General features: G+C 48.9%; 2 protein-coding genes across 2 annotated transcripts in view; both read right to left on the bottom strand.

Moving 5' to 3' along the window:
* Window positions 1-3,561: 3,561 nt before the first annotated feature.
* Window positions 3,562-8,503, bottom strand: GNAT1 (guanine nucleotide binding protein (G protein), alpha transducing activity polypeptide 1). Its single transcript, XM_006873581.1, has 8 exons — window positions 8,276-8,503; window positions 5,398-5,440; window positions 5,151-5,292; window positions 4,892-5,049; window positions 4,679-4,807; window positions 4,305-4,434; window positions 3,879-4,032; window positions 3,562-3,754 (listed from the first exon to the last, which is right to left on the bottom strand). Exons 1-8 carry the CDS (start codon window positions 8,379-8,381, stop codon window positions 3,564-3,566), a joined length of 1,053 nt encoding a protein of 350 aa, XP_006873643.1. The 5' UTR covers window positions 8,382-8,503; the 3' UTR covers window positions 3,562-3,563.
* Window positions 8,504-10,884: 2,381 nt separating this feature from the next.
* SEMA3F (sema domain, immunoglobulin domain (Ig), short basic domain, secreted, (semaphorin) 3F) overlaps window positions 10,885-24,438 on the bottom strand; it is a 34,397-nt gene continuing 20,843 nt past the window's right edge. Inside the window, exons 7-19 of the mRNA XM_006873582.1 lie at window positions 24,067-24,160; window positions 17,358-17,477; window positions 16,992-17,131; window positions 16,758-16,872; window positions 16,525-16,594; window positions 16,210-16,354; window positions 14,895-15,117; window positions 14,204-14,292; window positions 14,076-14,117; window positions 13,736-13,893; window positions 13,452-13,519; window positions 13,045-13,178; window positions 10,885-12,239 (exon numbers count right to left, since the gene is read on the bottom strand). Coding sequence (XP_006873644.1) covers window positions 11,829-12,239; window positions 13,045-13,178; window positions 13,452-13,519; window positions 13,736-13,893; window positions 14,076-14,117; window positions 14,204-14,292; window positions 14,895-15,117; window positions 16,210-16,354; window positions 16,525-16,594; window positions 16,758-16,872; window positions 16,992-17,131; window positions 17,358-17,477; window positions 24,067-24,160 — 1,809 coding nt within the window. The 3' untranslated portion in view covers window positions 10,885-11,828. The remainder of the gene's footprint in view (window positions 12,240-13,044; window positions 13,179-13,451; window positions 13,520-13,735; window positions 13,894-14,075; window positions 14,118-14,203; window positions 14,293-14,894; window positions 15,118-16,209; window positions 16,355-16,524; window positions 16,595-16,757; window positions 16,873-16,991; window positions 17,132-17,357; window positions 17,478-24,066; window positions 24,161-24,438) is intronic.

The following is a 24,438-nucleotide window of genomic DNA, read 5'->3' on the forward strand; positions in this document are numbered from 1 at the left end:
GGCTTACAAGTTTTCTCTAATCATGTTTCCCAACATTCCTTTCTATACCACTCAAGTGTCTATTTTACAATAGTAGGCAAGGGAAACTAATATTCATTAGGCAGTCAAGGATGTTCCCCTAAACTTTTGTGGCCTACAACTTTATGCTCCTGTTTTTTTTATTTTTTACACCCACTGCCCCCGCTGAATGAGCCTCCTCCTCAAAACTCTCCCTTGATTCAAGACTGTCTCTGTAAACATTTCCCGGTGTCTCCTCTCCTTCTATGAACCACTCTCAAGAAGAACAATTTGTTGCCTGAGGTGGGAAATTTTCACTGGAAAGGAAGAGTAGACCAGCCTGGAGCGGCTAGAAGAACAGAATATACTTTGTGAAGAAAGACCAGCAGGAAAAATCCAAAACAATAACGGCAGTCTGATTGATTACTACAAGAACAAGTAAGCTGTTCGCCTGGGAGCCATCAAGGCAAGTGGTCAGGTCCCCTCAGAGCAAACTGCCTTCCAAGACAAAGACTCAAGGGGAATACACGAGCAGGCATGTGGTCTGGCTGGTGACCACATTAGTCACCGATATGGGGAAGAGGGGGAAAAAACAGCATTCAAGTTGGGATTTAAGTGGGACCACATTCAATAGACTCCTGTGAACCCAGGCAGAGACCTGGATGGCCAGCAGTTATGGCATGACCTGGGAACTCCTGGGCCCAGAGGCAGTGGCATGGCCACAGAGGACTAGAGCAGAGAGTGAAATGTCCAGCTGATATGAAGTGAGGGAGATGCACAAAGCCACTTGACTTGGCTTTGATGGCTGGATGATCAGAACTCAACTAGAAGAAGAAACAAGAGGGAAGAAGAAAAAGAAGAGTAATCCACTACAATTTCATGAACTTTACCTATATGTAGTAGCTCAAAAAATGGAACAAATCTTTACAGCAAGGGAACACTCCCACACCCTTGGTACACAGGGTTGACAAGGATGGACAAGTTAGACATTGGCTACTCAAAATGTGGGGGAGGGCTATGAAGGCAAGAAGTGACTGGCTTACAAGCTTTCAAGAGGGAGCCTAGTTCCATACGGGCAGGGATAGGTAGAACCTCCACTGAATGATTTCCAATCTGCTGGGACTGGGCTGGCAAAAGGAAATGGGGATAAGACTCATGTGGTACAATAGTGAATAATTGCCAGCAGGACTGAATGTGAGGGTTGGAAATGTAGAGGTAGATGTTTTTTGACAAAAGGGAGTGATTGATTTTGCAGCCCAGGAGTGGAGGTCCCTGGAACCATCAAGTTATTAGAGCAGAGAGTGTGACGCTACCCAGAAAGGCAGTGATGCCAGGGATGGAGACAGAGACGATGACAATGACAATGATGATGATGACATGGACTGATGAAGCAGCTGGGGACACTGGACTTAGGGAGGGAGAGGGGCTGTGTGCTGATGGCCAGGGGGTAGGGGCAGGACTGTGGGGTGTATCCTTTGGTTATTTGATGATGGAGGGTATTGTGATCATTGCAATGAAATGAAACACAATAGGATGAATGTAAAACTGATGTTCTTCCATGTAAACCCACATAATTCACAATAAAAACTTAAAAAGAAAAAAAGAAGCACAATTTGGTCATATACCCTCTGGAGTGGCCCCCACCAAGTCAAGCCAGTTGCTTCTCCTTGGACTGAGCCACCTTTCTACCTCATGGTCAGTCCAGACTGGGCACTTAATAAATTCCGATGAATCCTGAGAATTAACTGCCTTCCCAGTGCCCTCAGGAAGGACAACTAGCACCTGATACACAAAGCTTTATTGCTAAGTCTGTGCATCTAGCTGAAGGGAGTGTGAATCATGGCTTGGTCTTGCCAGATAGAAGCTCTTTGTCTCCATTGAAGCACAGGCTCTAGTTCAAGTCCCAGCAAAGATTTGATGCTTGGTGAAGGAGGAGGGAGCAGGGATATGGGGGACATGGGCTGAAAGTCTCTAATGGTTCAGTATGGCTCTCAGTTTTCCCTGTCTGGGAATGGGACCTGAATGGAGGTGAAAGAAGTCACTGGCAAGCACTAGGGTTTACTCATGACCCCACCTAGGCACAGCCTGAGCCTCCATCCTGTCTGGAATGCTCAGCCTTACTCTGATCGATGACAGCCGGACTCTGCCCCAGCCACCCCTCAGGACGGCTTGACCATTGGTCACAGTTGGTGTCAACAGTACCCTCCCCAACAGACCTTCCGCTTGGCCGGTTGGGCCAGAGTACGGTGTGTGGGTAGGTGAGGTGGGCATGGATCTGGTGTCCAAGGACAGAATGGGCAGAGCCTGTGGGGGAAGGGGCTAGGGGAGATTCTGAGCCTGGTTTTGTAGGGAGGAGTCCAGTTTGAGCTCTCAGGCCTGCCCCTTACTCATGAATTCATTTACACAGGAACTGCATATGCCAGAGCAAGCCTGGACTTTGGGCCCCTGAAGTTGCTGGGACAGCTACTGACTCTGGGTTGACAGGTGTCAGGCTTGTCACATGGAGGTGGTTGGGCTAGAGTGGGCTGCCTGGAGGAGAGATCCCTACCTGCCCCCTGTCCTTCATGAAACTCTGGGAGGGAGGGAGGTTTGCTGAGCCCAGACCCCCAGGTGAGTCCTAGAGCCCCTGGGGATTGGTTAGTTGGGCCCTGCTGAGTCACTGTGAGCCCTGTTGCCTCCGTCTTGCCTGCTCCTAGCTGGGGCTGGTTGCTGTGGGTTCTGAAGGCCAGTGCAGCTGAGCTGTGAAGGGCAGGGCTGGGGTTGGAGTCACTGGACTCTAGGAGACCTGAGGGTTATAAGAAAGGGTCTGGACTTCAAGGTTGGTAGAAATCAGAGCTTTTAGTCTGTAGTTGGTGGACTATAGGCTGAGTTCCAGAAATCTTGGAGGAATGATGGGGTCCTGGGGGCTGGGACTACAAGGTAGCTAAATCTATAGAGACTTAGGGTAAGGGAAGTACATGAGTTCAGGCACCTGGGAAGAGAAAACAGAACAGAATCAGTATGTGAGCCTCAAGATACTTCAGCTCATACTGAGAGGCACTGTGGTGGTAGGGTGGAAGTTGTGACACTGGAGGCAGGGGGTGTCAAAATAAATTTAAATGGGTGGAACTTAGGAGTTGGGAATGAGCCACCAAGAGCCATGGTGGTACAGTGATTTAAGCATTGGGCTGTTAACTGCAAGACCCAGGATTCAAACCCACCAAACAACTCTGTGGTAAAAAGATGAGGTTGTTTGCTCTAGTAAAGACTTACAGCCTTGGAAACCCTACGGATTAATTCTATTCTGTCCTATAGGGTAGTTATGTGTCACAACCAACTCAGTACAGCAGTGGTTGGTTTGGGTTTTTGAGCCGGGGAAATATGCAGTCTGGAAGTTCATGGTGAGGCATCTGGAAGTAGAGTAGGGTCCTAGAGTTGGGGCAGGGCTTGTAGTCCTGGGCATGGCCTGATGGTCTGGGACTGTAACTCAGTAGCTGGGGGCGGGGCTTGGAATATTGAGACGAAGGGGCGGGACCCTGGATTACTACTTACTCCCTCTTCACTCCCCAGGCCCGGAAGACTCAACCTCAGAAGAGCCCACAGTCTTTGAGGTTCTCCTTGATAATGATGTCGGTAACAGCATCGAAGACGAACTTGACGTTCTGTGTGTCGGTGGCGCATGTCATGTGAGAGTAGATTTCCTTCACATCACGCCTCATATTGAGTTCGAGGAACTGCACCTTGATGTAGTTGCCAGCATCCTCATAGGTGTTGGGTCCTGGGTTGGGATTGGGAAGGGGGGTTCTTACTCCCTGCTGCAAATCATCTCCTACTCCATCGAACCCGGGTGAGGAGCACTGGCAGAGACTGTGATGCTGGGGCGTCGCCTGGCGGGGTCTCACCGTCATAGTCCGGAAAGCAAATGCTAAGGTGGGCCTTTTTGATTTTCTCGGAGAATACATCCTTCTTGTTGAGGAAGAGCACGATGGACGTAGTGGCGAAGTAGCGGTGATTGCAGATGCTGTTGAACAGGTGCAGGCTCTCGTGCATACGGTTCTGGGGAACAAGGGGGCTGTTGAACGCCCAAGAATACGACCGACCGCCGCCCCTACAGGGTCTTGTCCCAAGCGCCAAGTCTTCCTCCCCTAACTCCTGGGGCACGCGGGGTCTTCTCGCTTTGGCGGCTCCGAGAGCGCCTGCCCCAGCGTGAGTCTGTCCACCTTTGGCGGGGTTACTGGAGCTTTCTCTCTAAGACGCTCCCTTTTTTCTTCAAACGGGCAGCAGCCTTGTCTCCCTCCTGGAACCTTCAGGCCCCACTTAACACTCACTACTTCGTCGTCCTCCACCAGCACCATGTCGTAGGCGCTTAGTGCCGCAATGAAGATAATGCAAGTGACGCCCTCGAAGCAGTGGATCCACTTCTTGCGTTCAGAGCGCTGTCCACCCACGTCAAACATCCTGCAGAGGCCATAGGGGCCTGAACCTGAGCATACACCTGCTTGCACACGCCCACGGGCATGCCCTCGCCTACCTGTGATGCCTGAGGGCTCTCAAATTTCTGATGAAACAGTATCTGGAGGGACAGGGCCTGTGAGCAAGTGGGGTGGCTGAGAAGGGGCAGGGTCCCTTGTAGGGATGTGGCCTCCAGGACCTCAAGGCGGTGATTTCTGGGCAGGCCCTGAGCTAGAGTGCGGGGTCATACCGAAAGTTGAGCTCCTTGAAGGAGAACTGAGTCTCAATGATGCCGGTGGTTTTGACTCGCGAGCGCAGCACGTCCTGCTCGGTGGGTATGTAGCCCGGAGTTACCAGGCGCTCCAAATCCGAGAGGTAGCTGTGTGAAATCCCAGGGCGTGGGTGTGGTGAGTGGGGCGAGGTAGGGTCCCGCCCACTTCCCCATGCCCGGCTGTGCGCTCACTAGCCAGCTGAGTCGTTGAGCTGGTACTCCGAGGCACGATCAAAGCAGGCCTGAACACCTGAGTCCTTCCACAGCCGCTGGATGATGTCTGACATTTCTTTGGGCATCGTGCCCTCTTCGATAGTGTCGGCCATGTGCATCAACTTCCGAGCGTCGTCCTAGAGGTGGGGGTGGGATGAGGGGGTAATCATGGTGACCTGGGATCCTGTCCTGAGTTTTGCCTGCTCAAAGGCTATACCCAGCCCGTATCTCTGCGCACCTGGTGCACAGAGTCTCCGTATTGGATGTTGAGTGTGGTCATGGCGCGCACTATGGCCAGGATGGACTGCAGCGTATTACCATAGATGATGGCAATGAACTCTAGGCACTCTTCCAATGAGTACCCGTCCTGGTGAATAATCCTGCAGAAGAGGCAAACCAGTCAGCGCCTAATGGGCTGGTGGGAAGGGGCCGGCCCGGTGCTTGTACCAACCTCCAGGGACCTCTGGATGAGCAGGGTTACTCACTTCATCTGTTTGACGATGGTACTCTTCCCGGACTCACCCGCACCTGGAAGGGAAACTGTCTCAGAGTCACCTGACCACCCCTACCCTTCTCACGGGAAATGAGGCCCGGGAGATGCATTAAGCCTGGGTCTGATGGGGATAGACCTTCAGTAGAAGAGGCCAGGACATCAGTTCTAACCCTAGTCACACCTGCTCCAATCGCATGCAAAGTAGGTCTGACAGCCCTAGAGGGAAAACCTTTGTAAAGTGTCAGGAAAATGGCAGAAAGTGAACAATGAGGGGAATCAGCAACCTCACCTGTGTTGAGTCCCACACCCTGATGTAGCAGTGTGAGTTGCTGTCAAGTTAATTCTGACTTACGGTGATCCCAAGTGTGCCAGAGTAGAATTGTGCTCCATAGTGGTGGTGGTGGTGGTGTTCCCCCTCACCCCACCCCAGTGTTTTTGATGCCTAGATTTTATGAAGCAGATTGCCAGGTTTTTTTCCCTGGTGCTCTGCACTTCCAACTTTTCATCTGGCACCCAGGTACATTAATCATTTGCACCACTTAGGGACACCCTGGTATTATTGTTAGGTGCCACTGAGTTGATTTTGATTCATAGCAACTTCATCTAATGGAGTAGAATGGCCCCATAGAGTTTTCTAGGCTGTAATTTTTACAGGAGGAGCCCCGTTGATTCAGTGGTTAAGCACTGGACTGCTAAGCAAAAGGTTGTCGATTGAATCCACCAGCGGCTCTGCTGAAGAAAGTCTCCATAACAATTTACAGCCTAGGAACTCTATGAGGAAGTTCTACACTGCCCTCCTATACGACTGCTATGAGTCGGAATCAACTCAATGGCAAGAGGCTTTGTTTTATTTTAATATTTATAGATGCAGATCGCCAAGTTCCCTCAACTAACTTTATATTAGCGCCGAACGCAGAAGTGTTTACGCTTCCCAGGTTTCCACAGCCTTTAGTATGTGAAGCCAAAACAAATCCTGGAGCGCCTCCTTGTGGAGAACTCTGATATTGCCAGTTCGGTATTACTTTACTGGTGGGTGGTTGTGTGTAGTGGACTGGATTCTAATTCAGAATGACCCTGTATACGGTTTCTGAAGCAGTAAATCTTTACAGGAGAAGACAGCCTCATCTTTCTCCGGCAGAGTGGCTGGTAGATTAGAACTGTTTACCTAGAGGTTAGCAGCCCAATGCATAACAACTACGATTATTTTGTTGTTGTTAAGTGCCGTCGAGTCAGTTCTTACTCATAGTCACCCTGTATAGGATTTCCCAGGAGCGGCTGGTGAGTTTGAACCGCCGACCTGCTGTTCAACTGCCTTTTCGATACAGTGCTTGTCTTACAGCACCACACCAGGCCTCCACGAATATTTTAGCTGGATAAAATAAATAAATAAACCATAATGAAACGAAGTATGATTTGCTGAATGTAAAAGTGGTGATGTGCTCTTTAAACACGCACTCAATTCACAATAAAAAGTTAAAAAAAAAGAAATACCAAACCAAATCCATTGTCATGGAGTTGACTCTGATTCACAGAGATCCTGTAAGACAAAGTAGAACTGTTCCCTAGGATTTCCAAGTTTGAGAGTCCTGGTGTGATATTGTAGAATAAGCGCTGGACAAAAGGTTGGTTTGAACCATAAGGTCAGTGGTTCAAACTCACCAGCTGCTCATTAGAAACCCCATACAGGGTAGCTATGCGTCAAAACTGACTTGATGGCATTTAACAAAAATAACAACAAATCTTCACATCTTTCTCCCAAAGAGTAACTGGGTGGGTTGAATCACCAGTCTTTCTGTCAGCAATCAAGTACTTAACAAGCATACCACCTGGGCTCCTTGATCTGGATCAACCCTTGGTTTTCACCTGGAGGAGGACTGGTGTGTCTCCAAAACATTCAGAAAGAATTAATTAGCTCCTTTGGATGGGAGGAAGAACAGAGGTGACTGAATATCGCCACGCTTGCCCCTATGAGAGCACTGGGCACCCACCGTTAGTTAATGGGATTCCCAGCTTAATCTCTGACTTCCCTCTGCCTATGTCCACCTGTCTGACTAGACCTTGGAGAGCCTTGTGGCCCTCATAAAACAGCTTCTTCTTTCCTTTAGGGGTTGGACTGTGGCAGAAAGGCAGACCTGGGTCAGTGTTTACCTTTTCAAACTACCCATGGGACCGTGGCTTAGCTATTCATTGCTGGGCCTCATGCCTCTAACCTCCTTCAGCTGCTTTGAAATTCCCATCCCACCTACTCACTACCCTTGACTTGGTTCTGACTCCTAGTGATTCTAAAGGGCAGAGTAGAACTGCTCCTTTGGGTTTCTGAGATTGTAAATCTTTACAGAAACAGAGACCCTCATCTTTCTCCAATGGAGCACTTGATGGCTTTGAACAACTGACCTTGCAGTGAGCCGCCCAACAATGCTTAACCCACTGCACCATTAGGACTCCTTCTTTGGAGGTTGACCACCAATAAATCTCTGGCACTTGTCTAGGGGTCTGGATGATCCTAGAGACACCTTAACTCCTAGATTGCAACCTTCTTCACATTGTGGGACTCCTATGAAGTCCATGGTTTTTTAGTCTTTGCCTAGCAGGCCCATCAAGCCAAAGACTAGAGCTTGGAGAAACACAGACAAAAGTGTGCCTTATGCAAGCATACACACTTCTGCAAGGAGGTGGATGCCTGCAGACAGGCCCTCTGGAGAGTGGTGTTATGGGTCAAGCCTGGTCTAGCCTTATCCAGCCTGGACTCCCACTCTGTGCTCTGTCTGTCACAGGCTAACTCTGCTTCCCAAGGAATCCTAGCTTCACAGAAGGGCCACCTGCCTGCTGTGACCTAGTGGCCTTGACCCCACCTAGTCCCTCACCCCTACCCAGAAGCAGCAGTTTCACCGTTCGAGCATCCTTTTCAGCATCCTCTTTCAGCTTCTTTTCCAGCTCTCTGGAGTGCTTCTCCTCTGCACTGGCCCCAGCCCCCATAGTCCTAGAAGGAAGTGAAGGGGCAGGGTGAGCAGGTGACTCTTCTGGGTAGAGGGATCCCCAGAGTCAGGCTCTTGCCTCCTCAGATGCCCTTCTGCCCCAGGACTGTCAACCAACCAACTGGCACTTCACAGACCTGACCAGACCCTGTTTGGGGCTGCTTAGTGGGATTTGGGGGGGTGGGGTGTCCAAAAGCCAATCAGAGTCAAGGACAGGTGAAGCCAGCTTAGCCCCCAACCCTTCTAATCAGGCTGGCTTGACCCCAATCCCTCATCTGCTGACTGCATGCTCTGTGCCTGCTTCAACTCTCCAGGAAAGGCCCTGAAGGGTGTTCTGCCCTGCCCAGCGTCTGTAGACTTGTGCAGGCCTGAGAAAGGGGAGGAGTGGCCTTCAAGCCTGGAGGTGGAGGTGGAGCCAGAGAGGTGAAGAGGGAGAAGCATGGAGCATAGCTTGGGGCTCAGCCCTGCTCCTCCTCTTGATGTAACACCAGCTCTGGGGGAACAGGCGCCCATAACAACAGCTCCATTGTCCTGCTGAGAAAGTGGAGGTGCACAGCATGCATAGCATGAGGTAGCTGAGCTGGGCAGGGTGACTCTGAACCAGGATTCCATACACTGCTGGAGCTCAAGAGGGAAAAGGTGGGCACTGCATCTTCTCCATTAGGTAGGATCCAGCAGGGCCTCAAATGTTTCCTTGGAGGAAGGATGGTGGACATGCACATCCCCTATGCATCTGTTCTTCACTGGCAGTGACTAGACACATTTGTGGGTAATGCCTGCATGTACACCTATGACTATCCTCTGTGTGTGTGCATGCATGCATGTGTTCTTACATGAAGCTGTGTGCATGAGCTGGTGTATCCATGTTTATGCATATGTATTCTTACAAAAGCAGTTCTCTTCATAGATATTTGTGCATGCAAGCATACTTTGCACAGGCTGGTATGGGTTTATATTTATTGCATTTATGTGCACAAGCATGTGAATACATGTACATGTGCAATACATGTGTGTTCATGAGTGTGTAGTTGCACATGTGCACTTATGGGAATGTTTGTCCATACACATCTGCATGAATGTGCCTGAGTAAGCATGTTCCTGTGAGCATGGGTATTTGTTCATGTGTGTGTGCATACATGAAGGCTTACAAGTGTTTGTGCCTTTGTGTACACATGCACTTGGGTGCAACAAAACCCCTGATCTGTAGAGATGGCTGAGCTCTTTTAGAGAATGTTTTGTAGGTCCATTGTCAAATGCAGAAACTGAGTTGTAGAGCAAGTCTGGCATTCCTAGGGGCATGGAGGAGTGGGGCTAGCCTGCTCTGCTCCATCCTATGTGTCCTCTGGAGCCTACCTACTTCAACCAATGAGTCTGGCGTCCAGGTCCAGGTGTGTGCTCAAGTGGGCAGGGCACACTGCTATGCAGGAGTGAATTGGGTTGAGCATATAATGTTGAGCTTTCAAGACTCTCTTCTGGAGCCCTTGGAACTTTTGGCTGGACTCTCACCCCGAAACCTAGCTGCTATCATTCAACTTGGCTGCAGACCTGAGACCACAGGGTGTCAGGGCCCCAGACATGGGGTCCTGTGGGAAGTAGATGCTAGCTCCTACTGCTTGGGGAACGGAGATCTGGGAGACTTTTCCTTTTGTACCACTTTCAGTCTTTGATCTCCATTCACCTCATCTCACATTGAGTGGGCTGGGGTGTGCACAGCCGTTACACTAACCCAAACCTCATTTCTGCTTGCCGGGCTTGCTTCGAGTAGAGACCAATGCAGTCTTCTGCTGGTGGTGGAATACCTAGCTCTTGTGCGTTAGGTTTAGCCCTAAACCCGCTGGATCCATGGGCCTTCCATGAGCTCTCAACTTCTTCTGTAACTTGACTCCTTAAATTTGGCCTCAGCCCCACCTCCTCTTCAGCAGCTCCCACGTCTGAGGACTTGCTCATGCAAGGCCGTGTCCCTATGAGTCTAACTCAATTTGATGACAGTAGCTTTGGTTTGGTTTGGTTTTGGGGCCTCTATAAGGAGCCCCGATGCTGCTGTGGGTTAGGCATTGGGCTGCTAATCATAAGGTCAGTGGTTCAAATCCATCAGCTGCTCCATCAGAGAAAGATGAGGCTTTTACTCTTGTAAAGATTTAATCTCAGAAGCCCTATATAGGTTTGCTATGGTTGTATTTGATGGCTGTGGGGTTTTGTGGGAGGGGCCTTGTAGGAGAGTACTAGAAGATCAAGGAGGGGAATTTTGTCAGATTCCTCAGCTGGGGGCAGCTGGAGGACTGCCACTTCATCTTGTCAATTATTAGTAAGGCCGGGCACAAAGCTCAATGAAGAAGCAGTGACAGAAAAAAATGGATTAAACTGCTGAATGAGTCCAACAGAAGCCTAGGTAAAAAAGGTCTGGAAATTGGTTGTTGGTCAGGCCATACAGAACTAGAAGAGCAGAATCTGGGGCTTGGGCTGAGCCACTGCCTCCCTGCCCCCAAGAAGAGAAGCTGGAGTCCAGTCCCAGAGCCAGTGTTTATTAGCAAGATGGAATCCCAGGGCACCATGGCCTGGACAGCAGAGGGCTTCAATGAGTCCCCCACCTACCCAAACCCCCCCCCCCCAGAGCTATTTACACCCATTGCCTAGAGTGGTGGGCAGATGGAGAGCCCTGGAGAGGTCCTTGCAGGCTCCAGGCCTCTACCATGGTTCCCCTACCCTCAGGGTTGGGTACTTTCCTCAGCCCAGCCTGGGCCTGGCCCCTGTGCAATTCTCCCAGCCCCAAATCAAGGTAGCACAGGAAAAGTTAGGAGATGGGGCAGCCCTGTCCTGACCAGGCAGGAAAGGGAAAGAGGAGCTGGACTCCTTTCCTCCTGTCCCCAATAAATAGAGAATAAATACCCGGAAAGGGGCTGCCCTTGCTGAGGCTGAGTGCCCCCTTCCAGGCAGGGTCTTACATCCTGTGATGGCCCCTTGTTCCCTTCTTCTGAGCGCACCTGAGCCCACCCCTCCCACCCCCAGTCTCCAAAGTAGTCCTCGAATCCACGTCTGTGCCACAGCACAACTTGACAGCATGTCGTCGGCGCAGGGCTGCAGTCTGTGCCTCGTCCAGGCAGGGCTTCTTCCCTCCCCCTGTCCTGTAGATCCTAGTGGGGGCTGGTGAGCAGGCAGACTCCCACCCGAATCTGGGGATTTCATGGTCTTGGTCCGGTGTTCTCCACTGGCCGGGCCTGGTAAGGTGGGCTCTGTGTTGTGTTCTGCTGTCTCTGATCAGCACAGGTCCAGGTTCTGGACAATGCTGCCACTGAGGCTGTATACAACCCACCAATAAATACTGTCTTTGCAGGGGCAGGGTGTGTATAGAATATAGATATTTTATATATATATATCTATATATATATATCTTTTATATTAAAAGGGATGAGGTCTAGGCTGGCCCACTGCAGGGCTCGGGCAGCTGGCCTCATGTGTCCGGTGGGTGGTGGCGGCGGTTTCGGGGTTTTTTCTGGTCCTGGAGCTCAGGAGGCCTAGGTGCCCCTGGGGCCTCCCTGGGGCTGGGGGGTACATGGCGCCAGTAGCCCTGGCAGTATTGGTGGATGAGGCCCACTTCTGGTTGAGCCAAGAGCTGGGCCAGCTCTTGGTAGGGAGGTGTGGGGTGGCCGGAGCCTGGGGGTGGGGGGACACTGGCAGCTGGTGGTGGGAAGAGAGCAGCATGGACGGCATCCCGGCCCAGCACATGCAGCTGCACTCGCGTTACCACGTGCTTGAAGTTGTTCTCTGTGGCTGTGCAGGAGTAGAGGCCCTGGTCACCAAGCTGCAGAGCTCGAAGCAGCAAGCCCTGCTCCGTACGCAGGAGGCGGTCCTCTGTGCGGATCTATAGGGGTAGGCAGAAGTAGGTCAGGGGTCATGTGACCGCCCGCTGTCCCACCCACCAACTGACCATTCCACGCAAGGGTACTCCTGTGGAGTTTCTGAACCCACCTGAGGTTTCCATAAATGAGAGGCACCTGAATGAGGCATCCTTAAACATTCCCATGTCAGGAGGGATGCCCTTAGGAGGTTTTGTACAATTGGAGAAATTCCATATAACAGAGCATACAGGCATGGAATTTCCATTTAATGAGGATACCTATTTGAGGCACCCACATAGAATTTCCCCAGAAGGAAGAATGCCTATAAGGCATTTTCATAAAATGAGGGTTACCCTACAAAAATTCCACATGACATTTCTACACAATAAGGTATTCAGGAGTTGGGTTGTTGTTAAGTGCTGCTGAGTTTGTTCCTACCGATAGTGACCCTGTGTAGGGTTTCTGAGGAGCCAATGGTGAGCTTGAACTGCCAACCTTATGATTCAAACCAACTTTGCAGTCCAGTGTATTAACCCATAGTGCCACCCCCAGGACTCCAGCAGTGGGATACACATATGGAATTTTCATTCAAAGAGGCATGCCTATAAATGGTTTCCATATCATGAGGCCTGCTTCCAGGAGTTTCCACATAACAGGATTCACCCAAATAATTTGAATGAGATAATTTGAGAAAGCCTGGAAGGTGTTTCAAAGAATGAGGGTTGGCCCAGATTGCTCATTACTACATTTCAGCCACAAGGAGCTTCCATTGCATGAGGGATCCCCACATTTGCAGCCACCTCTCAGGACTGTGGGCAGGGGGCTTACCTCACGGCGCCGGTCTCCTGGATCTCGCTGGAACAGCCACTTAACAGTGGCCTGGGGTGAGCGAGGCTGGCACTCGAGGAAGGCTGCACTGCCCGCCACGCCATACTGCACAGACTGCACTGCATTCTTGTTGGCTGGGGATCAAGAAGGTGCTGAGTGAACGTAGCCTCACCTCTGGGCAGACTGAAGGCCAGCATGGGCAGACCCTGAAGGGTATGTATGTACAGGGGTTTCCCCCACCTCCCATAAAGGCAGCGTTGGGCTATTATTCTTGTCCTTGAGGGACAAGAATATGCTACTCCAAAACCCCAAGCCTCTTCCCACTGACCATCAGAGACTCCTTCAGTGGGGGCCCAGGGGGCCCTGTGGTATGAGGAGCACCCAATATGGAGGGGCTGCACACTCACCATTGGAGTTGAACCCACGGCACTGTCTGATGGGATTCCCGTGCCTGACATCCTGCCGCCGGCTGCGCCTAGATGAAGATAGATCTTAAAGGAGTGACCCCAGGATAGCTTGCCCCTCCCTGGTCCCTGTATCCCCAAAACTTTAGGGCAGGGCCTACTTCCCCAGGACAGAGTGATGTATATAACCTGTAGACTCCTCCAGGGTAATATTATATCTACTTCCAGACCCCAAAAGAGGGTCAAGGGTCTGGTGGCCGAAATCCCAGGGGCTTGGGGGCCCACACCTCTTGGACGATGCCGTGTAGCGAGAGCAGGACTGTCCATCCCAAGCACAGTAGGGGTCCCGGGCGAGGCAGCAGTCAGCACAGGCTGCTCCATATGCTTGGCAGCGGTGCAGGCTCAGGTGTGTGACACCCACAGCTGAGGCCACGTACAATTGTTGCTAAGGGTGAGGGCAAGGAATTGTTAGATCCCTCCACACAGCCAGCCCCTACCAGCAGTCAGTGCGGCCCAGGCTTCTTCCCATTCCTGTTGTGTGCTTTAGTTTCCCCACCTCAGTGTCAAGGCCATGACCTCAAGGGGATGGACCACCCGGACCTCTAGCCTACCGCTACAGAGACTCACCCGCTTAGAAGAGATGGTCATGGTTTTAACTGCTGCTGGTTCCTGGAAGAGGATAGGGATTAGCTTGGCACCCTGGGGTCCCTCCCTGTATTGCCCTGGAGGAAAATACTGGGTGGAACCACACCTACCTTGAAGACCTCTACCTCCTCCAGCATGAGCTCCTCCATCTCCTGGTCATCCTTGGGCAGTACAATGACCTTCTGCACTGTCCCTCGGTCTGGAACGGGCCGGGCAGGATCTCAGTGGGGCTGGGGGAGGGGCACTAGCCTCAGCCCCTTCCCCTACTAGGGCCCAAACCCCCTGAGGGTAGCAGAGAAAGGGTTCTGTGCCAAGGTTGAGGGATCTCCCCAGGATGAGAGGCCCAGACACAAGTCTGAGGGGACTAGCCCAGGACACGGAGAGTCCTAGTCAGGGTCTGCTCCCCTACCCCACACCCTTATTCTGATGTGAACAGGATCCATGAGGTACTTCCTTGTGCTGGGGGCTGCTGCATCTGGGTTGAGATGTGTGTGCATCTATACACACAGCAGTATGTGGACCTGTGTATCAGGCAGGTATCTAGCCTTTGCCTCCTCCATTTCCTGTCTACAGGTGGGTCCCTGCCACTGCTCTCCTGGCTTCCTGGAGATGGAAGTGGGGTCCACCCACCGTGGTCTCAACTACCTCAGCAATAGGGAAAAGGCTCCAGAGGACGAGGTGGCAGAGCTGAGCTGGATGAGTCTGTAGTACCCTCTAGCAGGGCAGCTTCCAGCCCTCATGGAGCATCACCCCCCTCCCAGTGGGCCCAGCGTGGGAGGGGCTGGGAACAGCAGCGGGTACCTGTGCCCAGGAAAAGCACCTCATAGCGCCCGTCAGCTGCATCCACCTGGTCTACGGCAACAGTGGTGAGCCGGTAGGGAACGCCTGTGCGGACCACCAGGGGCCGCCGCTGCAGCGGATACACGGCTTGGTACATGAGCGGGTGACCGCGCATGAAGTTGATCACTTCGTCAGGATAGTCCTTGGTGGACTTCATGGACGGCGTGAATGTTCCACCAGGGCACTGTGGACAGGTGGTGCAACAGTGGCAGTTCGCCTAGGTGGCACACTGAACCCATTCCAGACAGGCCTGCACTGTTCCTTCCCACTACTTCCACATGCCCCTTCCACAAAACCCCCAACCTTCCAACCACTCTGAAGGAATCATTCCAGCCAAGGTCCTAAGATCCCATGGTGGCCAAATTCCATGGCCATTTCCTTAGCCTCACGTTCCATGATCTTATGCAGTATTCAGTAGAGCTGACCACTCCCTTTTCATGCTCTCACACCCCACCCTGCTGCTGTCTCCTTCCTCTGGCTACTCTTTCAAGTCTCATCCTCTTCTTCCTGTTCAGTCACCTTGAGGTTCCCTTAATACACCTGGTATTCTCCTTCCCTCCTTCCAACCTAGCTCCAGGAAGAAGCCTGCTGAGATCAGCTCCCCAGTGCTGACCACAAGGAATGATGTTTGCTTGTGGTCTCTAACCAGATCATGTCACTCTCCTGCTTAGACCCCTGCACAACCCTTGTGACACCAAAACAAAATGTGTTCCTCACTTGGACTGACCCCAGCACACTGCCCATCTCCTTCCCAATTAGCTACAGTCTGCGTCCCAGCTATTCCCTCTGAGGACTCTCTGAGGAGTAGCCTGCCTTAGGTCCTGTGTAATCTGATGTTGTAGGTACATGTTGGACTTATTTATGTGTTATAGTCCATCTCTCCCACCAGTCTGGACTCAATGATAGTGGAGACCATGTCAGTAAAGCCTGATCTGGAGCAAGACTCTTAAAAGAAAAGGGTGGCTGGGGACTTTAGATCCAGAGAGGGAGAGGGGCTGAGTGTTGACAACTGGGGTGGGGCGGGGAGAGGTGGGCTTGCAGGATAATCCTTTGGTTGGTTGATGATGCATGGAGGGGATTGTAACCATGGCAATGAAATAATATACGATAGGATGAATGTAAAGCTCAAATTCTTCCATGTAAACTATCACATAACTCACAATAAAACATTTAAAAGAAAAAAGAAAAAGGAAAAAAGACAAGGTCCTTAACAAAAGGAATTAAAAATGAAGCTTTTAGAGAAAAAAAAAAGGGGGGGGGGAAGTGGGGTCCTCACCGTGCCAGGCCGTGGGTAGGGCATCTTCCCTGAGAAGGGCATCCATTGGTAGTTGGGGCCCTCCTTATGGGCAAAGGGCCCGTTGAAGACCATGCGAATATCAGCCATGGAGTAGACACACACAGCAGAGCCTCGGAACACAGAGCTGTGGGCAGGATAGGCTGCTGCTGGGAGCAGGACAGATCCTCGGGCCCAGGACCCTCCCCAGCTTGCCCTAACCCAGGCTCACCATACCACCAGGCTGGGGTCCTCCACAAGTCACAGCCCCCCCAGTCTGGTCACACCTGCCCCTGCTGGCCTGGGTTCTGAACTCACCCAGAGGAGATAAAGACAGCATAAATGATTGGGTTCCTCACGTCCTGGGTCTGCTGGACAAACACATCCTCTGGGGGCAGAGGGAGATAGTGCTGGGAGGGTACTTTACTCAGGAGCCCCAGAATCCTATCCACTCCTGCCCAGGGACCCAGTGAAGGCACCCCAATCCATCTGTCCAGCGCCAATTCTTCCTATAGTAACCACAGGCCTCTGGTCATCCATTAGGTACTCACGGAGCTCATCAAAGTGGGTTTCAATGCCATCCTCGCCCGGCACAGAGCAAACCAGTCGTGCCTTTAGGAATGTGCTCCACTTGTTGACTAGGCAGCAGTGACCACCATCATCGTTCTAAAGAGAAAGAAGCAGGGGTCAGGTCAGCTCACTCACCCCTAAACACTACTGGGAAGGGGTGCAGGAGTGAGAGCTGATCCCTCTGAGGTCCAGTATGGGGCCCCTCCCAAACATACCAGGCAGATGCGCCCAATGCGGGCGTACACGGCGGGGCTCTGAGGGGCCTCTGCTGACCGCTCCCGGAAGAAGAAGTAAAGCTTGTCGTCATTGCGCTCTGCGCTGTCAGGGATGAGCTCGGCATGGATGAATGAAGGGTCTGGTGGAAGGCAGGGCATCCGGTGGGCAAACCCCTCCTCCCACAGTGCCCCCTTCCCTAACATAAATCCCCAGCATAGGGACACCTTCAGTTCTTCCCTAAACATGAAACTCCCGCCATCCCCACCCCACCCCCAGCTACTTACAGGACTGAAGACTTCCCTATTAGTTGTCTTTATGATCTCCCAGACACACTGCCCATCTAAGCTTCTGCAGGCCAAGCTTACCATTGAGCCACCGAGAGTTGTACTGGTCTGTACGCATGGCCGTCTGTTTTCCAAGTGTGCGGAAGATGGCTGCATCAGTGCCCATGAAATCAATGTACACACCAGCATAGAGCTCCTCATCTGTGGGTGGGTCAGCCCATCAGTCAAGGGGCTTGCCCTTTCCTCAGGGATAGCCTGAATGATCCCAGAGCAGGGCCCTGTCCTCCCTCTTAGATTTCCCAGACAAGATGTCCAGCAGTGTGCAGGCCAATGGGAAGGTTGGGACTGGGCTAGGGAAGCCCAGATTGGTAACAATGGCCAATTCCTATGGTGTAGATTCCCATCATGGCCCATTTCAAGCTATTAACCGGAGGTCCCTGAACACTGAGACTAGCTACTAAGGCCATTATATACTATTTCCACCCCACAGATATAGTAGATGCAAATAGTCTCAAGGGCATAAACAGTAAAGTGTAGTAAAATACTTAGGAAGTAGTGTTTTGATCATTTGCTACCTTTGTTTTTAGCATAATTCATTTAGTCGTAAATTTATACAAATTAATTTTTAATATGATCTGTGTTTCACAGCAACCCTATGCACAACACTGCCCGATCCTGTGTCATCCTCACTATCATTGTTAGGTTTGGGCACACTGTTGTAGGAACTGTGTCAGTCCATTTTGTTGGGGGTCTTCCTCTTTTTCAAGGACCCTTTACCAAGCATGATGTTCTTCTCCAGAGATTGGTCCCTCCTGAAAACAAGTCTACACCAAATATTTGAGATGAAATCTAGCCATCATCCTTGCTCCGAAGGAACGTTTTGGCTGTACTTCTTCAACACAGATATGTTTGTTCTTTGGGCAGCCCATGATTCTTTCAATATTCTTCAACATCATAGTTCAAATGCATAAATTCTTCTCCAGTCCTCTTTATTCATTGTACAGCTTTGACATGCATATGATGCAATTGAAAATATCATGGTTTGGGTCAGGTGCACCTTAGTCCTCAAAGTGACATCTTTGTTCTTAACATTTTAAAGAGGTCTAGTGTAGCAGATTTGCCCAATGCAATACGTGGTTTGATTTCTTTTTTTTAACTTTATGTGGTTGTTATATTTTATTTTGATTGTATTACTAATTAAAAACATTTACACACCTACTTTTAAGCCCATAGTTTAGCATTATTATTTGTATGGCTTTAAAAATTATAGGACAAGATCTTTACATTAAGGGTCGGGGGAAAGATTCCATTTAAAACAAAGCCTGATATACACATATTTTTCTCTGTACTTCATTTAAAAATACATTAATTTTTTAAATGATGCTCATCTTTTTTTCATCTGGTGGGTAAAACCCTAGTGCAAACTTTTCATCAAAATAAAGTTTGCCCAAATACTTACAGCAAGGAACATTCCGACCCCCTCCACACACAGAGTAGACAGAGATGGGCAACTTGGACATTGGATACCCAAATGGGGGGGAGGGGGACTACAAAGGCAAGAAGTGACTGGCTTACAAGCTTTCAAGAGGGAACCTAGAGCTAGGGGGCATGGAGGAAGGCAGAATCTCCAGTGAGTACTATCTAATCTGTCTAGGCAGAGCTGATGAAATGAAATGCAGAAGGGTCACTTGTGATACAATAGTGAATGATTGTTATCAGGCCTGATTGTGAGGGTTGGAAATGTAAAGGTAGACGTTTTGTAGCATGGAAGGGAGTGATTAACTCTCCAGTCTAGGAGCAGAAGTCTCGAGGACCATCAACGGAGAAGAGCTGAGAGTGGGACCCTACCCAGAGAAGCAGCGAGGCCCGAGATGGAGGCAGAGACCGTGACGTGGAGTGATGAAGCCGCAGGGGACTTTGGATCCAGAAAGGGAGAGGGACTGTGTGCTGAAGAATGGGGGGGGGGGGGGGGGGGAGTGTAGGGGGCGGATTTATAGGGTATATACCCTTTGGTAGGTTGATGATGCATGGAGGGAATTGGAACCATGGCAATGAAACGATGTATGGTGGAATGCACGTAAAACTAAAGTTCTCCAATGTAACATATCATATAATCACAATAAAACATGAAAATAAATAAAATTTGCCACAGATGTAAATGAATTTTCCTAAATGAAAATGGCCCTTCAGCTGTCACCAAATGAAATTTCTCAACCTACTTGAAAAAAAAAAGGTGGTCAACATTTACAAGCAAAAATATAAAACTCTGTAACATCATCTGCATTGCTCCTTACCACATAGATTTTGAAAAGCCCAGAGATGCTCTATAGAAGCTTAGTTCGTTTTGAAAGACATATGGGTATTTTTGTTTTGTTTTTATGTTCTAGAAATTTTGCCCCACCCCACTCTGTTTTTGTTACAGAGATAGCATCTGTGAAATTGCAGTCCCAGGTCCCCAGCACATTTTTTGATTTCTTGACTGCCGTTTCCATGAACACTGATTGTAGATCCAAGTAAAAAAAAAAATCTTTGACTTCATTTTTTTTTCATTTATCATGAAGTAGCTTTTGTTCCAATTGTGAGAATTCTTGTTTTCTTTACATTGCTCAGCATATAGATTAAGTACAGTGAAAGGATACAACCTTGCCATATACTCTTCCTGGTTTTAAACCATACAGTATCCCTTGTTCTGTTATAGCAACTGCCTCTTGGTCTATGTACAGGTTCTGCATGAACACAATGAAGTATTCTGGGATTTCCATTTTTCACAATGTTATCTGTAGTATGTTATGATCCACATAGCCAAATACCTTTGCATAGTAAATAAAATACAAGTAACTATCTTTCTGGCATCCTCTGCTTTCAGATAAGGTCCATATGATGTCAGTAATGATATCACTAGTTCCACGTCCTCTCAATCCAGCTATCAATATGCTGCTGCAACCATTTTTGAATTATTTTCTGTAAAATTTTACTTGCATATGATATTAAAGATTGCTGTTGTTGTTAAGTGCCTTTGAGTTGGTTGACTCATAGTGACCCTGTATAGGGTTTCCAAGGAGCAAATTAGTGAATGATGCAGAAAGCATCAAGAGAAGATGGAAGGAATACACAGAGTCACTGTACCAAAAGGAAATGGTTAATGTTCAACCATTTCAAGAGGTAGCATATGATCAAAAGCCAATGATACAGAAGGAGGAAGTCCAAGGTGCATTGAAGGAATTGGCAAAGAACAAGGCACCAGGAATTGATGGAATAAAAATTGAAATCTTTCAAGAAAGTGAGGCAGCACAGGAGGCACTCACTCATCTCTGCCAAGAAATTTGCAAGACAACAATCTGGCCAACTGATTAGAAGAGATCTCTATTTGTACCCATTCCAAAGAGAAGTGACCCAACAGAATGCGGAAATCCTAAGACAATCTCTTTGATAGCCCATGCAAGTAAAGTTTTACTAAAGGTAATACAAAGCATACATTGACAGGGAGCTTCCAGAGGTTCAAGCCAGATTCTGAAGAGGCCATGGAACAAGGGATATCATTGCTGATGTCTGATTAACCTTGGTTGAAAGCAGAGAATATCGGAAAGATGTTTACCTGTGCTTTATTGACTACACAAAGGCTTTCGATTGTGTGGATCATGACAAGCTATGGACAACAATGAAAAGTATGAATATTCCAAAACACTTAACTGTGCTCACGAGGAATCTGTACCTGGACCAAGAGGCAGTTGTTCAAACAGAACATGGGAACACTGAATGGTTTAAAATTAAGAAAGGTGTGCAACAAGGTTGTATTCTTTCACTATACTTATTCCCTGCATGCTGAGCAAATAATCAGAAAAGCTGGGTTATATGAAGGAAAACATTGGAGGAAGACTCATTAACAACCTGCGATATGCAGCTGATACAACCTTGCTTGCTGAAAGTGAAGAGGACTTAAAATACTTATTAACGACAATCAAAGAGCACAGCCTTAGCTATGGATTACATCTCAATGTAAAGAAAACAAAAATCCTTACCACTGGACCAATAAACAACATTCTTATTAACAAAGACAGAAGTTGTCAAGGATTTCATTTTTCTTGGATCAACTACCAACACTCACAGAAGCAGCAGTCAAGAAAGCAAACAACGTATTGCATTAGGCAAATCTGCTGCACAAGACCTTTTTAAAGTGTTGAAGAGCAAAGAGGTCAGCTTGAGGACTAAGGTGCGCCTAACCCAGGCCATGGTATTTTCAATAATCTCTTATGCATGCGAAAACTGGACAGCGAATAAAGAAGACAGTAGAAGAATTGATGCTTTTGAGTTATGATGTTGGGAGGAGAATATTGAATGTGCCATGGGCTGCCAAAAGAACCAACAGATCCATTTTGGAAGAAGTGCAGCCAGAATGCTCCTTGGAGGCCAAGATGGCCAGACTTAGTCTCTTATATTTCAGACATATTGTCAGGAGGGACCAGTCGCTGGAGAAGGATATCATGTTAGGTAAGGTGGATGGTCAAAGAAAAAGAGGAAGACCCCCAATGAGATGGATTGACCAAGTGGCAGCATCGATGGACTCAAGCGTGACAATAGTAGTGAGGTTGGTCCAGGATCGGGCAGTGTTTCGTTCTGCTGTGCATAAGGTTGCTTTGGGTTGGTACCGACTCGATGGCACCTAACAACTGGTGAATTTAAACTGCTGAACCTGTGATTAATACCAACCTTGTAGTCTAGCGCTTTATTCCACAGAGCTACACCAGGACTCCAATATTAATTATGGTATTTGATAATTTACACATTCTGTTGGGTCACCTTTCTTTAAAATGGACACAAATATGGATCTCTTCCAATTGGTTGGCCAGATAGCCAAGTTTCTTGGCACAGCTTAGTGAGTACTTCCAGCACTTCTTCAGTTTGTTGAAACAATTCAATTGGTATTCTACCTATTCCTGGATCCTTGCTTTTCTCTAATGACTTCGGTGCAGCTTGGGTTTCTTCTTTAATACCATCAATTCTTGGTCATATGCTACATTCTGAGGTAACTGAACATGGACTAATTCTTTTTGGTACAATGAATGCATATTTCTTCCATCATTTTTTTTATGATTCCTGAGTCGTACAATATTTTGCTTACAGAATTCTTCAAAACTGCAAATTGAGCCTTGAATGTTTTCTTCAGTTCTTTCAGCTTGAGAAATACTGAGTGTGTTCTTGCCTTTTGGTTTTCTAACTCCAGGTTTTGTACATTTTAATACTTTACTTTGTCTCCTAGAGCTGCCATTTGAAAATTTCTATTCCGCTCTTTCACATGATAATTTCTTCCATTTGGTTTGGCTATTCTACATTGAAGAGCAAATTTCAGAGTCTCTTCCAACATCCACTTTGGTCTTTTCTTTCCTATATTTTTAAAGGCCTTTTGCTTTCTTCATATACATTATTTATGTCATCCCACAACATCTCTGATCTTCAGTCACTGGTGTTCAAGGCATCAAATCTGTTCTTCAGATACTCTGTAAATTCAGGTAGGATATATTTAACGTTGTATTTTAACTCTGGTGGACTTGTTTTAATTTTCTTCATATTGCATATGAGCAATTGATGGTCTGTTCCACAGTCGTTCCCTAGCCTTGTTTTGGCTGATGACACTGAGCTTCTCTGTTGCCTCCACCCACAGATGTAGTCAATTTGATTCCTGTGTAGTCTATCTGGTGAGGTTCAAGTGTCTAGCTCCCATTTATGTTGTTGGAAAAAGGTATTTACAATGAAGTTATTGGTCCTGCAAAATTCCATCATGCAATCTTCAGTGTCATTTATATCACCAAGGCCATATTTTCCAATTATTGCCTCCTCTTTGTTTCCACCTCTTTCATTTCAACAACCAGTAATTATTAATGCATCCTTATTGCAAGTTTGATAAATTTCAGATAGAAAAAAGTTTACAGAATTCTTCAGTCTCTTCATCATTGGTTTTGGTGGTTGGTGGGTAAATTTGGATAACAGTTGTATTAACTGGTCTTCCTTGTAAGCATATACATATTATTCTATGACAGACAGCATCGTATTTAAAGTAGATCTTAAAATATTCTTAACAACTGCCTCACAAAATTCCTGAAAATTTAAACCAGTGAGCTGGCTCCAGCTCACTGCTCCGTATCTTTCCTCTCAGGTTTTCCCAGGGCAGGGAAGGCCCTATCTCCACTATCAGACTCACTGAGCTGTGGCGGATTCTAGGCTTTGTCATCAAGCTAAAGCTGCCTCACCAGCTAAGAGGGGGAGGGTAACAGCCGCCCCTGCCTTGGGGCCTTTCCCAGGCTTAGAGGTGGCACAGTGCCTGGCAACTGTTTTGAGAGGCAGATTGGGTTGAGCAGGCAGAAAACAGGCGGAGTGCAGGGGCCAAGGTCACTGGGGGCCTGCCTGAGCCTCAGCCTGAGGCAAAACCTCTCCTCAGAGAAGAGTCCCCAACTTTCCTAGACACCTACACAGACCAGAAAAATGTTCTCCCCAGTTGGTCAGAGGACCAGAGTTTCCCATTGGTGTTTCCTTGTGAGTCTCTCTCACCTCCCAGACATACTAAGAGTATGCTTTGTGACACGCCCTCACACCTACCTGGACTCTGCCACTTAGTCCAATACCTGGGGTCTAGCCTACTGCTCTCTCCCACTGCCAAATGGGGGCCCCACAGGATGTCTGGTTCTCGTCCTTTGCCCTGGAATGAGCACTGGCACCACCCTCCCCACACCCACCACTTCAGAGACACAGATTGCATAGTCACCCTGTAGAACCAGGGTTGGGTGGGGGCACTCACTGATGAGGGCTGAGGTCGTGTCCAGCTTGGGGTCGTACGGACACTTGCCCTTCCCTGACTCGAGTCTTTCAGGCTCCAAGTAGAAGATGTAATCCTGCAGGAAGACAGGGGCTCAGCACTGTCCAAGTTGGAAAGGCTAAGGGTTGCCAGGTGCCCAGGGCAAGAGTGAGCCCGAAGGGATGTCCTGAAGGTTCCCACTGCATTCCCCAGATCTTGGGCTTGAGTTCCATCCAGCCAGGTCTCCAGGGGCAGGGCCATGCTCTTGGTTCCAAGGGAAGTTCTTCCAGCTCCCAGTTCTTAGGGAAGACCTAAGGATTGGGTCTTGGGGGCCCTACTTTAGGGTCATGGTGTGGGTTTATTGGGATTGAAGCC

Source organism: Chrysochloris asiatica, unplaced genomic scaffold, assembly GCF_000296735.1.
Source record: "Chrysochloris asiatica unplaced genomic scaffold, ChrAsi1.0 scaffold00246, whole genome shotgun sequence".
NCBI classification, from domain to species: Eukaryota; Metazoa; Chordata; class Mammalia; order Afrosoricida; family Chrysochloridae; genus Chrysochloris; species Chrysochloris asiatica.

Excerpts from the sequence above, each read along its gene's own strand:
- GNAT1 (XM_006873581.1), bottom strand. The coding sequence starts at position 8,381 with ATGGGGGCTGGGGCCAGTGCAGAGGAGAAGCACTCCAGAGAGCTGGAA. Across the intron at positions 4,808-4,891 it reads CTCAACGACTCAGCTGGCTA|CTACCTCTCGGATTTGGAGC; the intron begins GTGAGCGCACAG and ends GATTTCACACAG. Across the intron at positions 4,435-4,678 it reads TTCAAGGAGCTCAACTTTCG|GATGTTTGACGTGGGTGGAC; the intron begins GTATGACCCCGC and ends TGGCCTCTGCAG.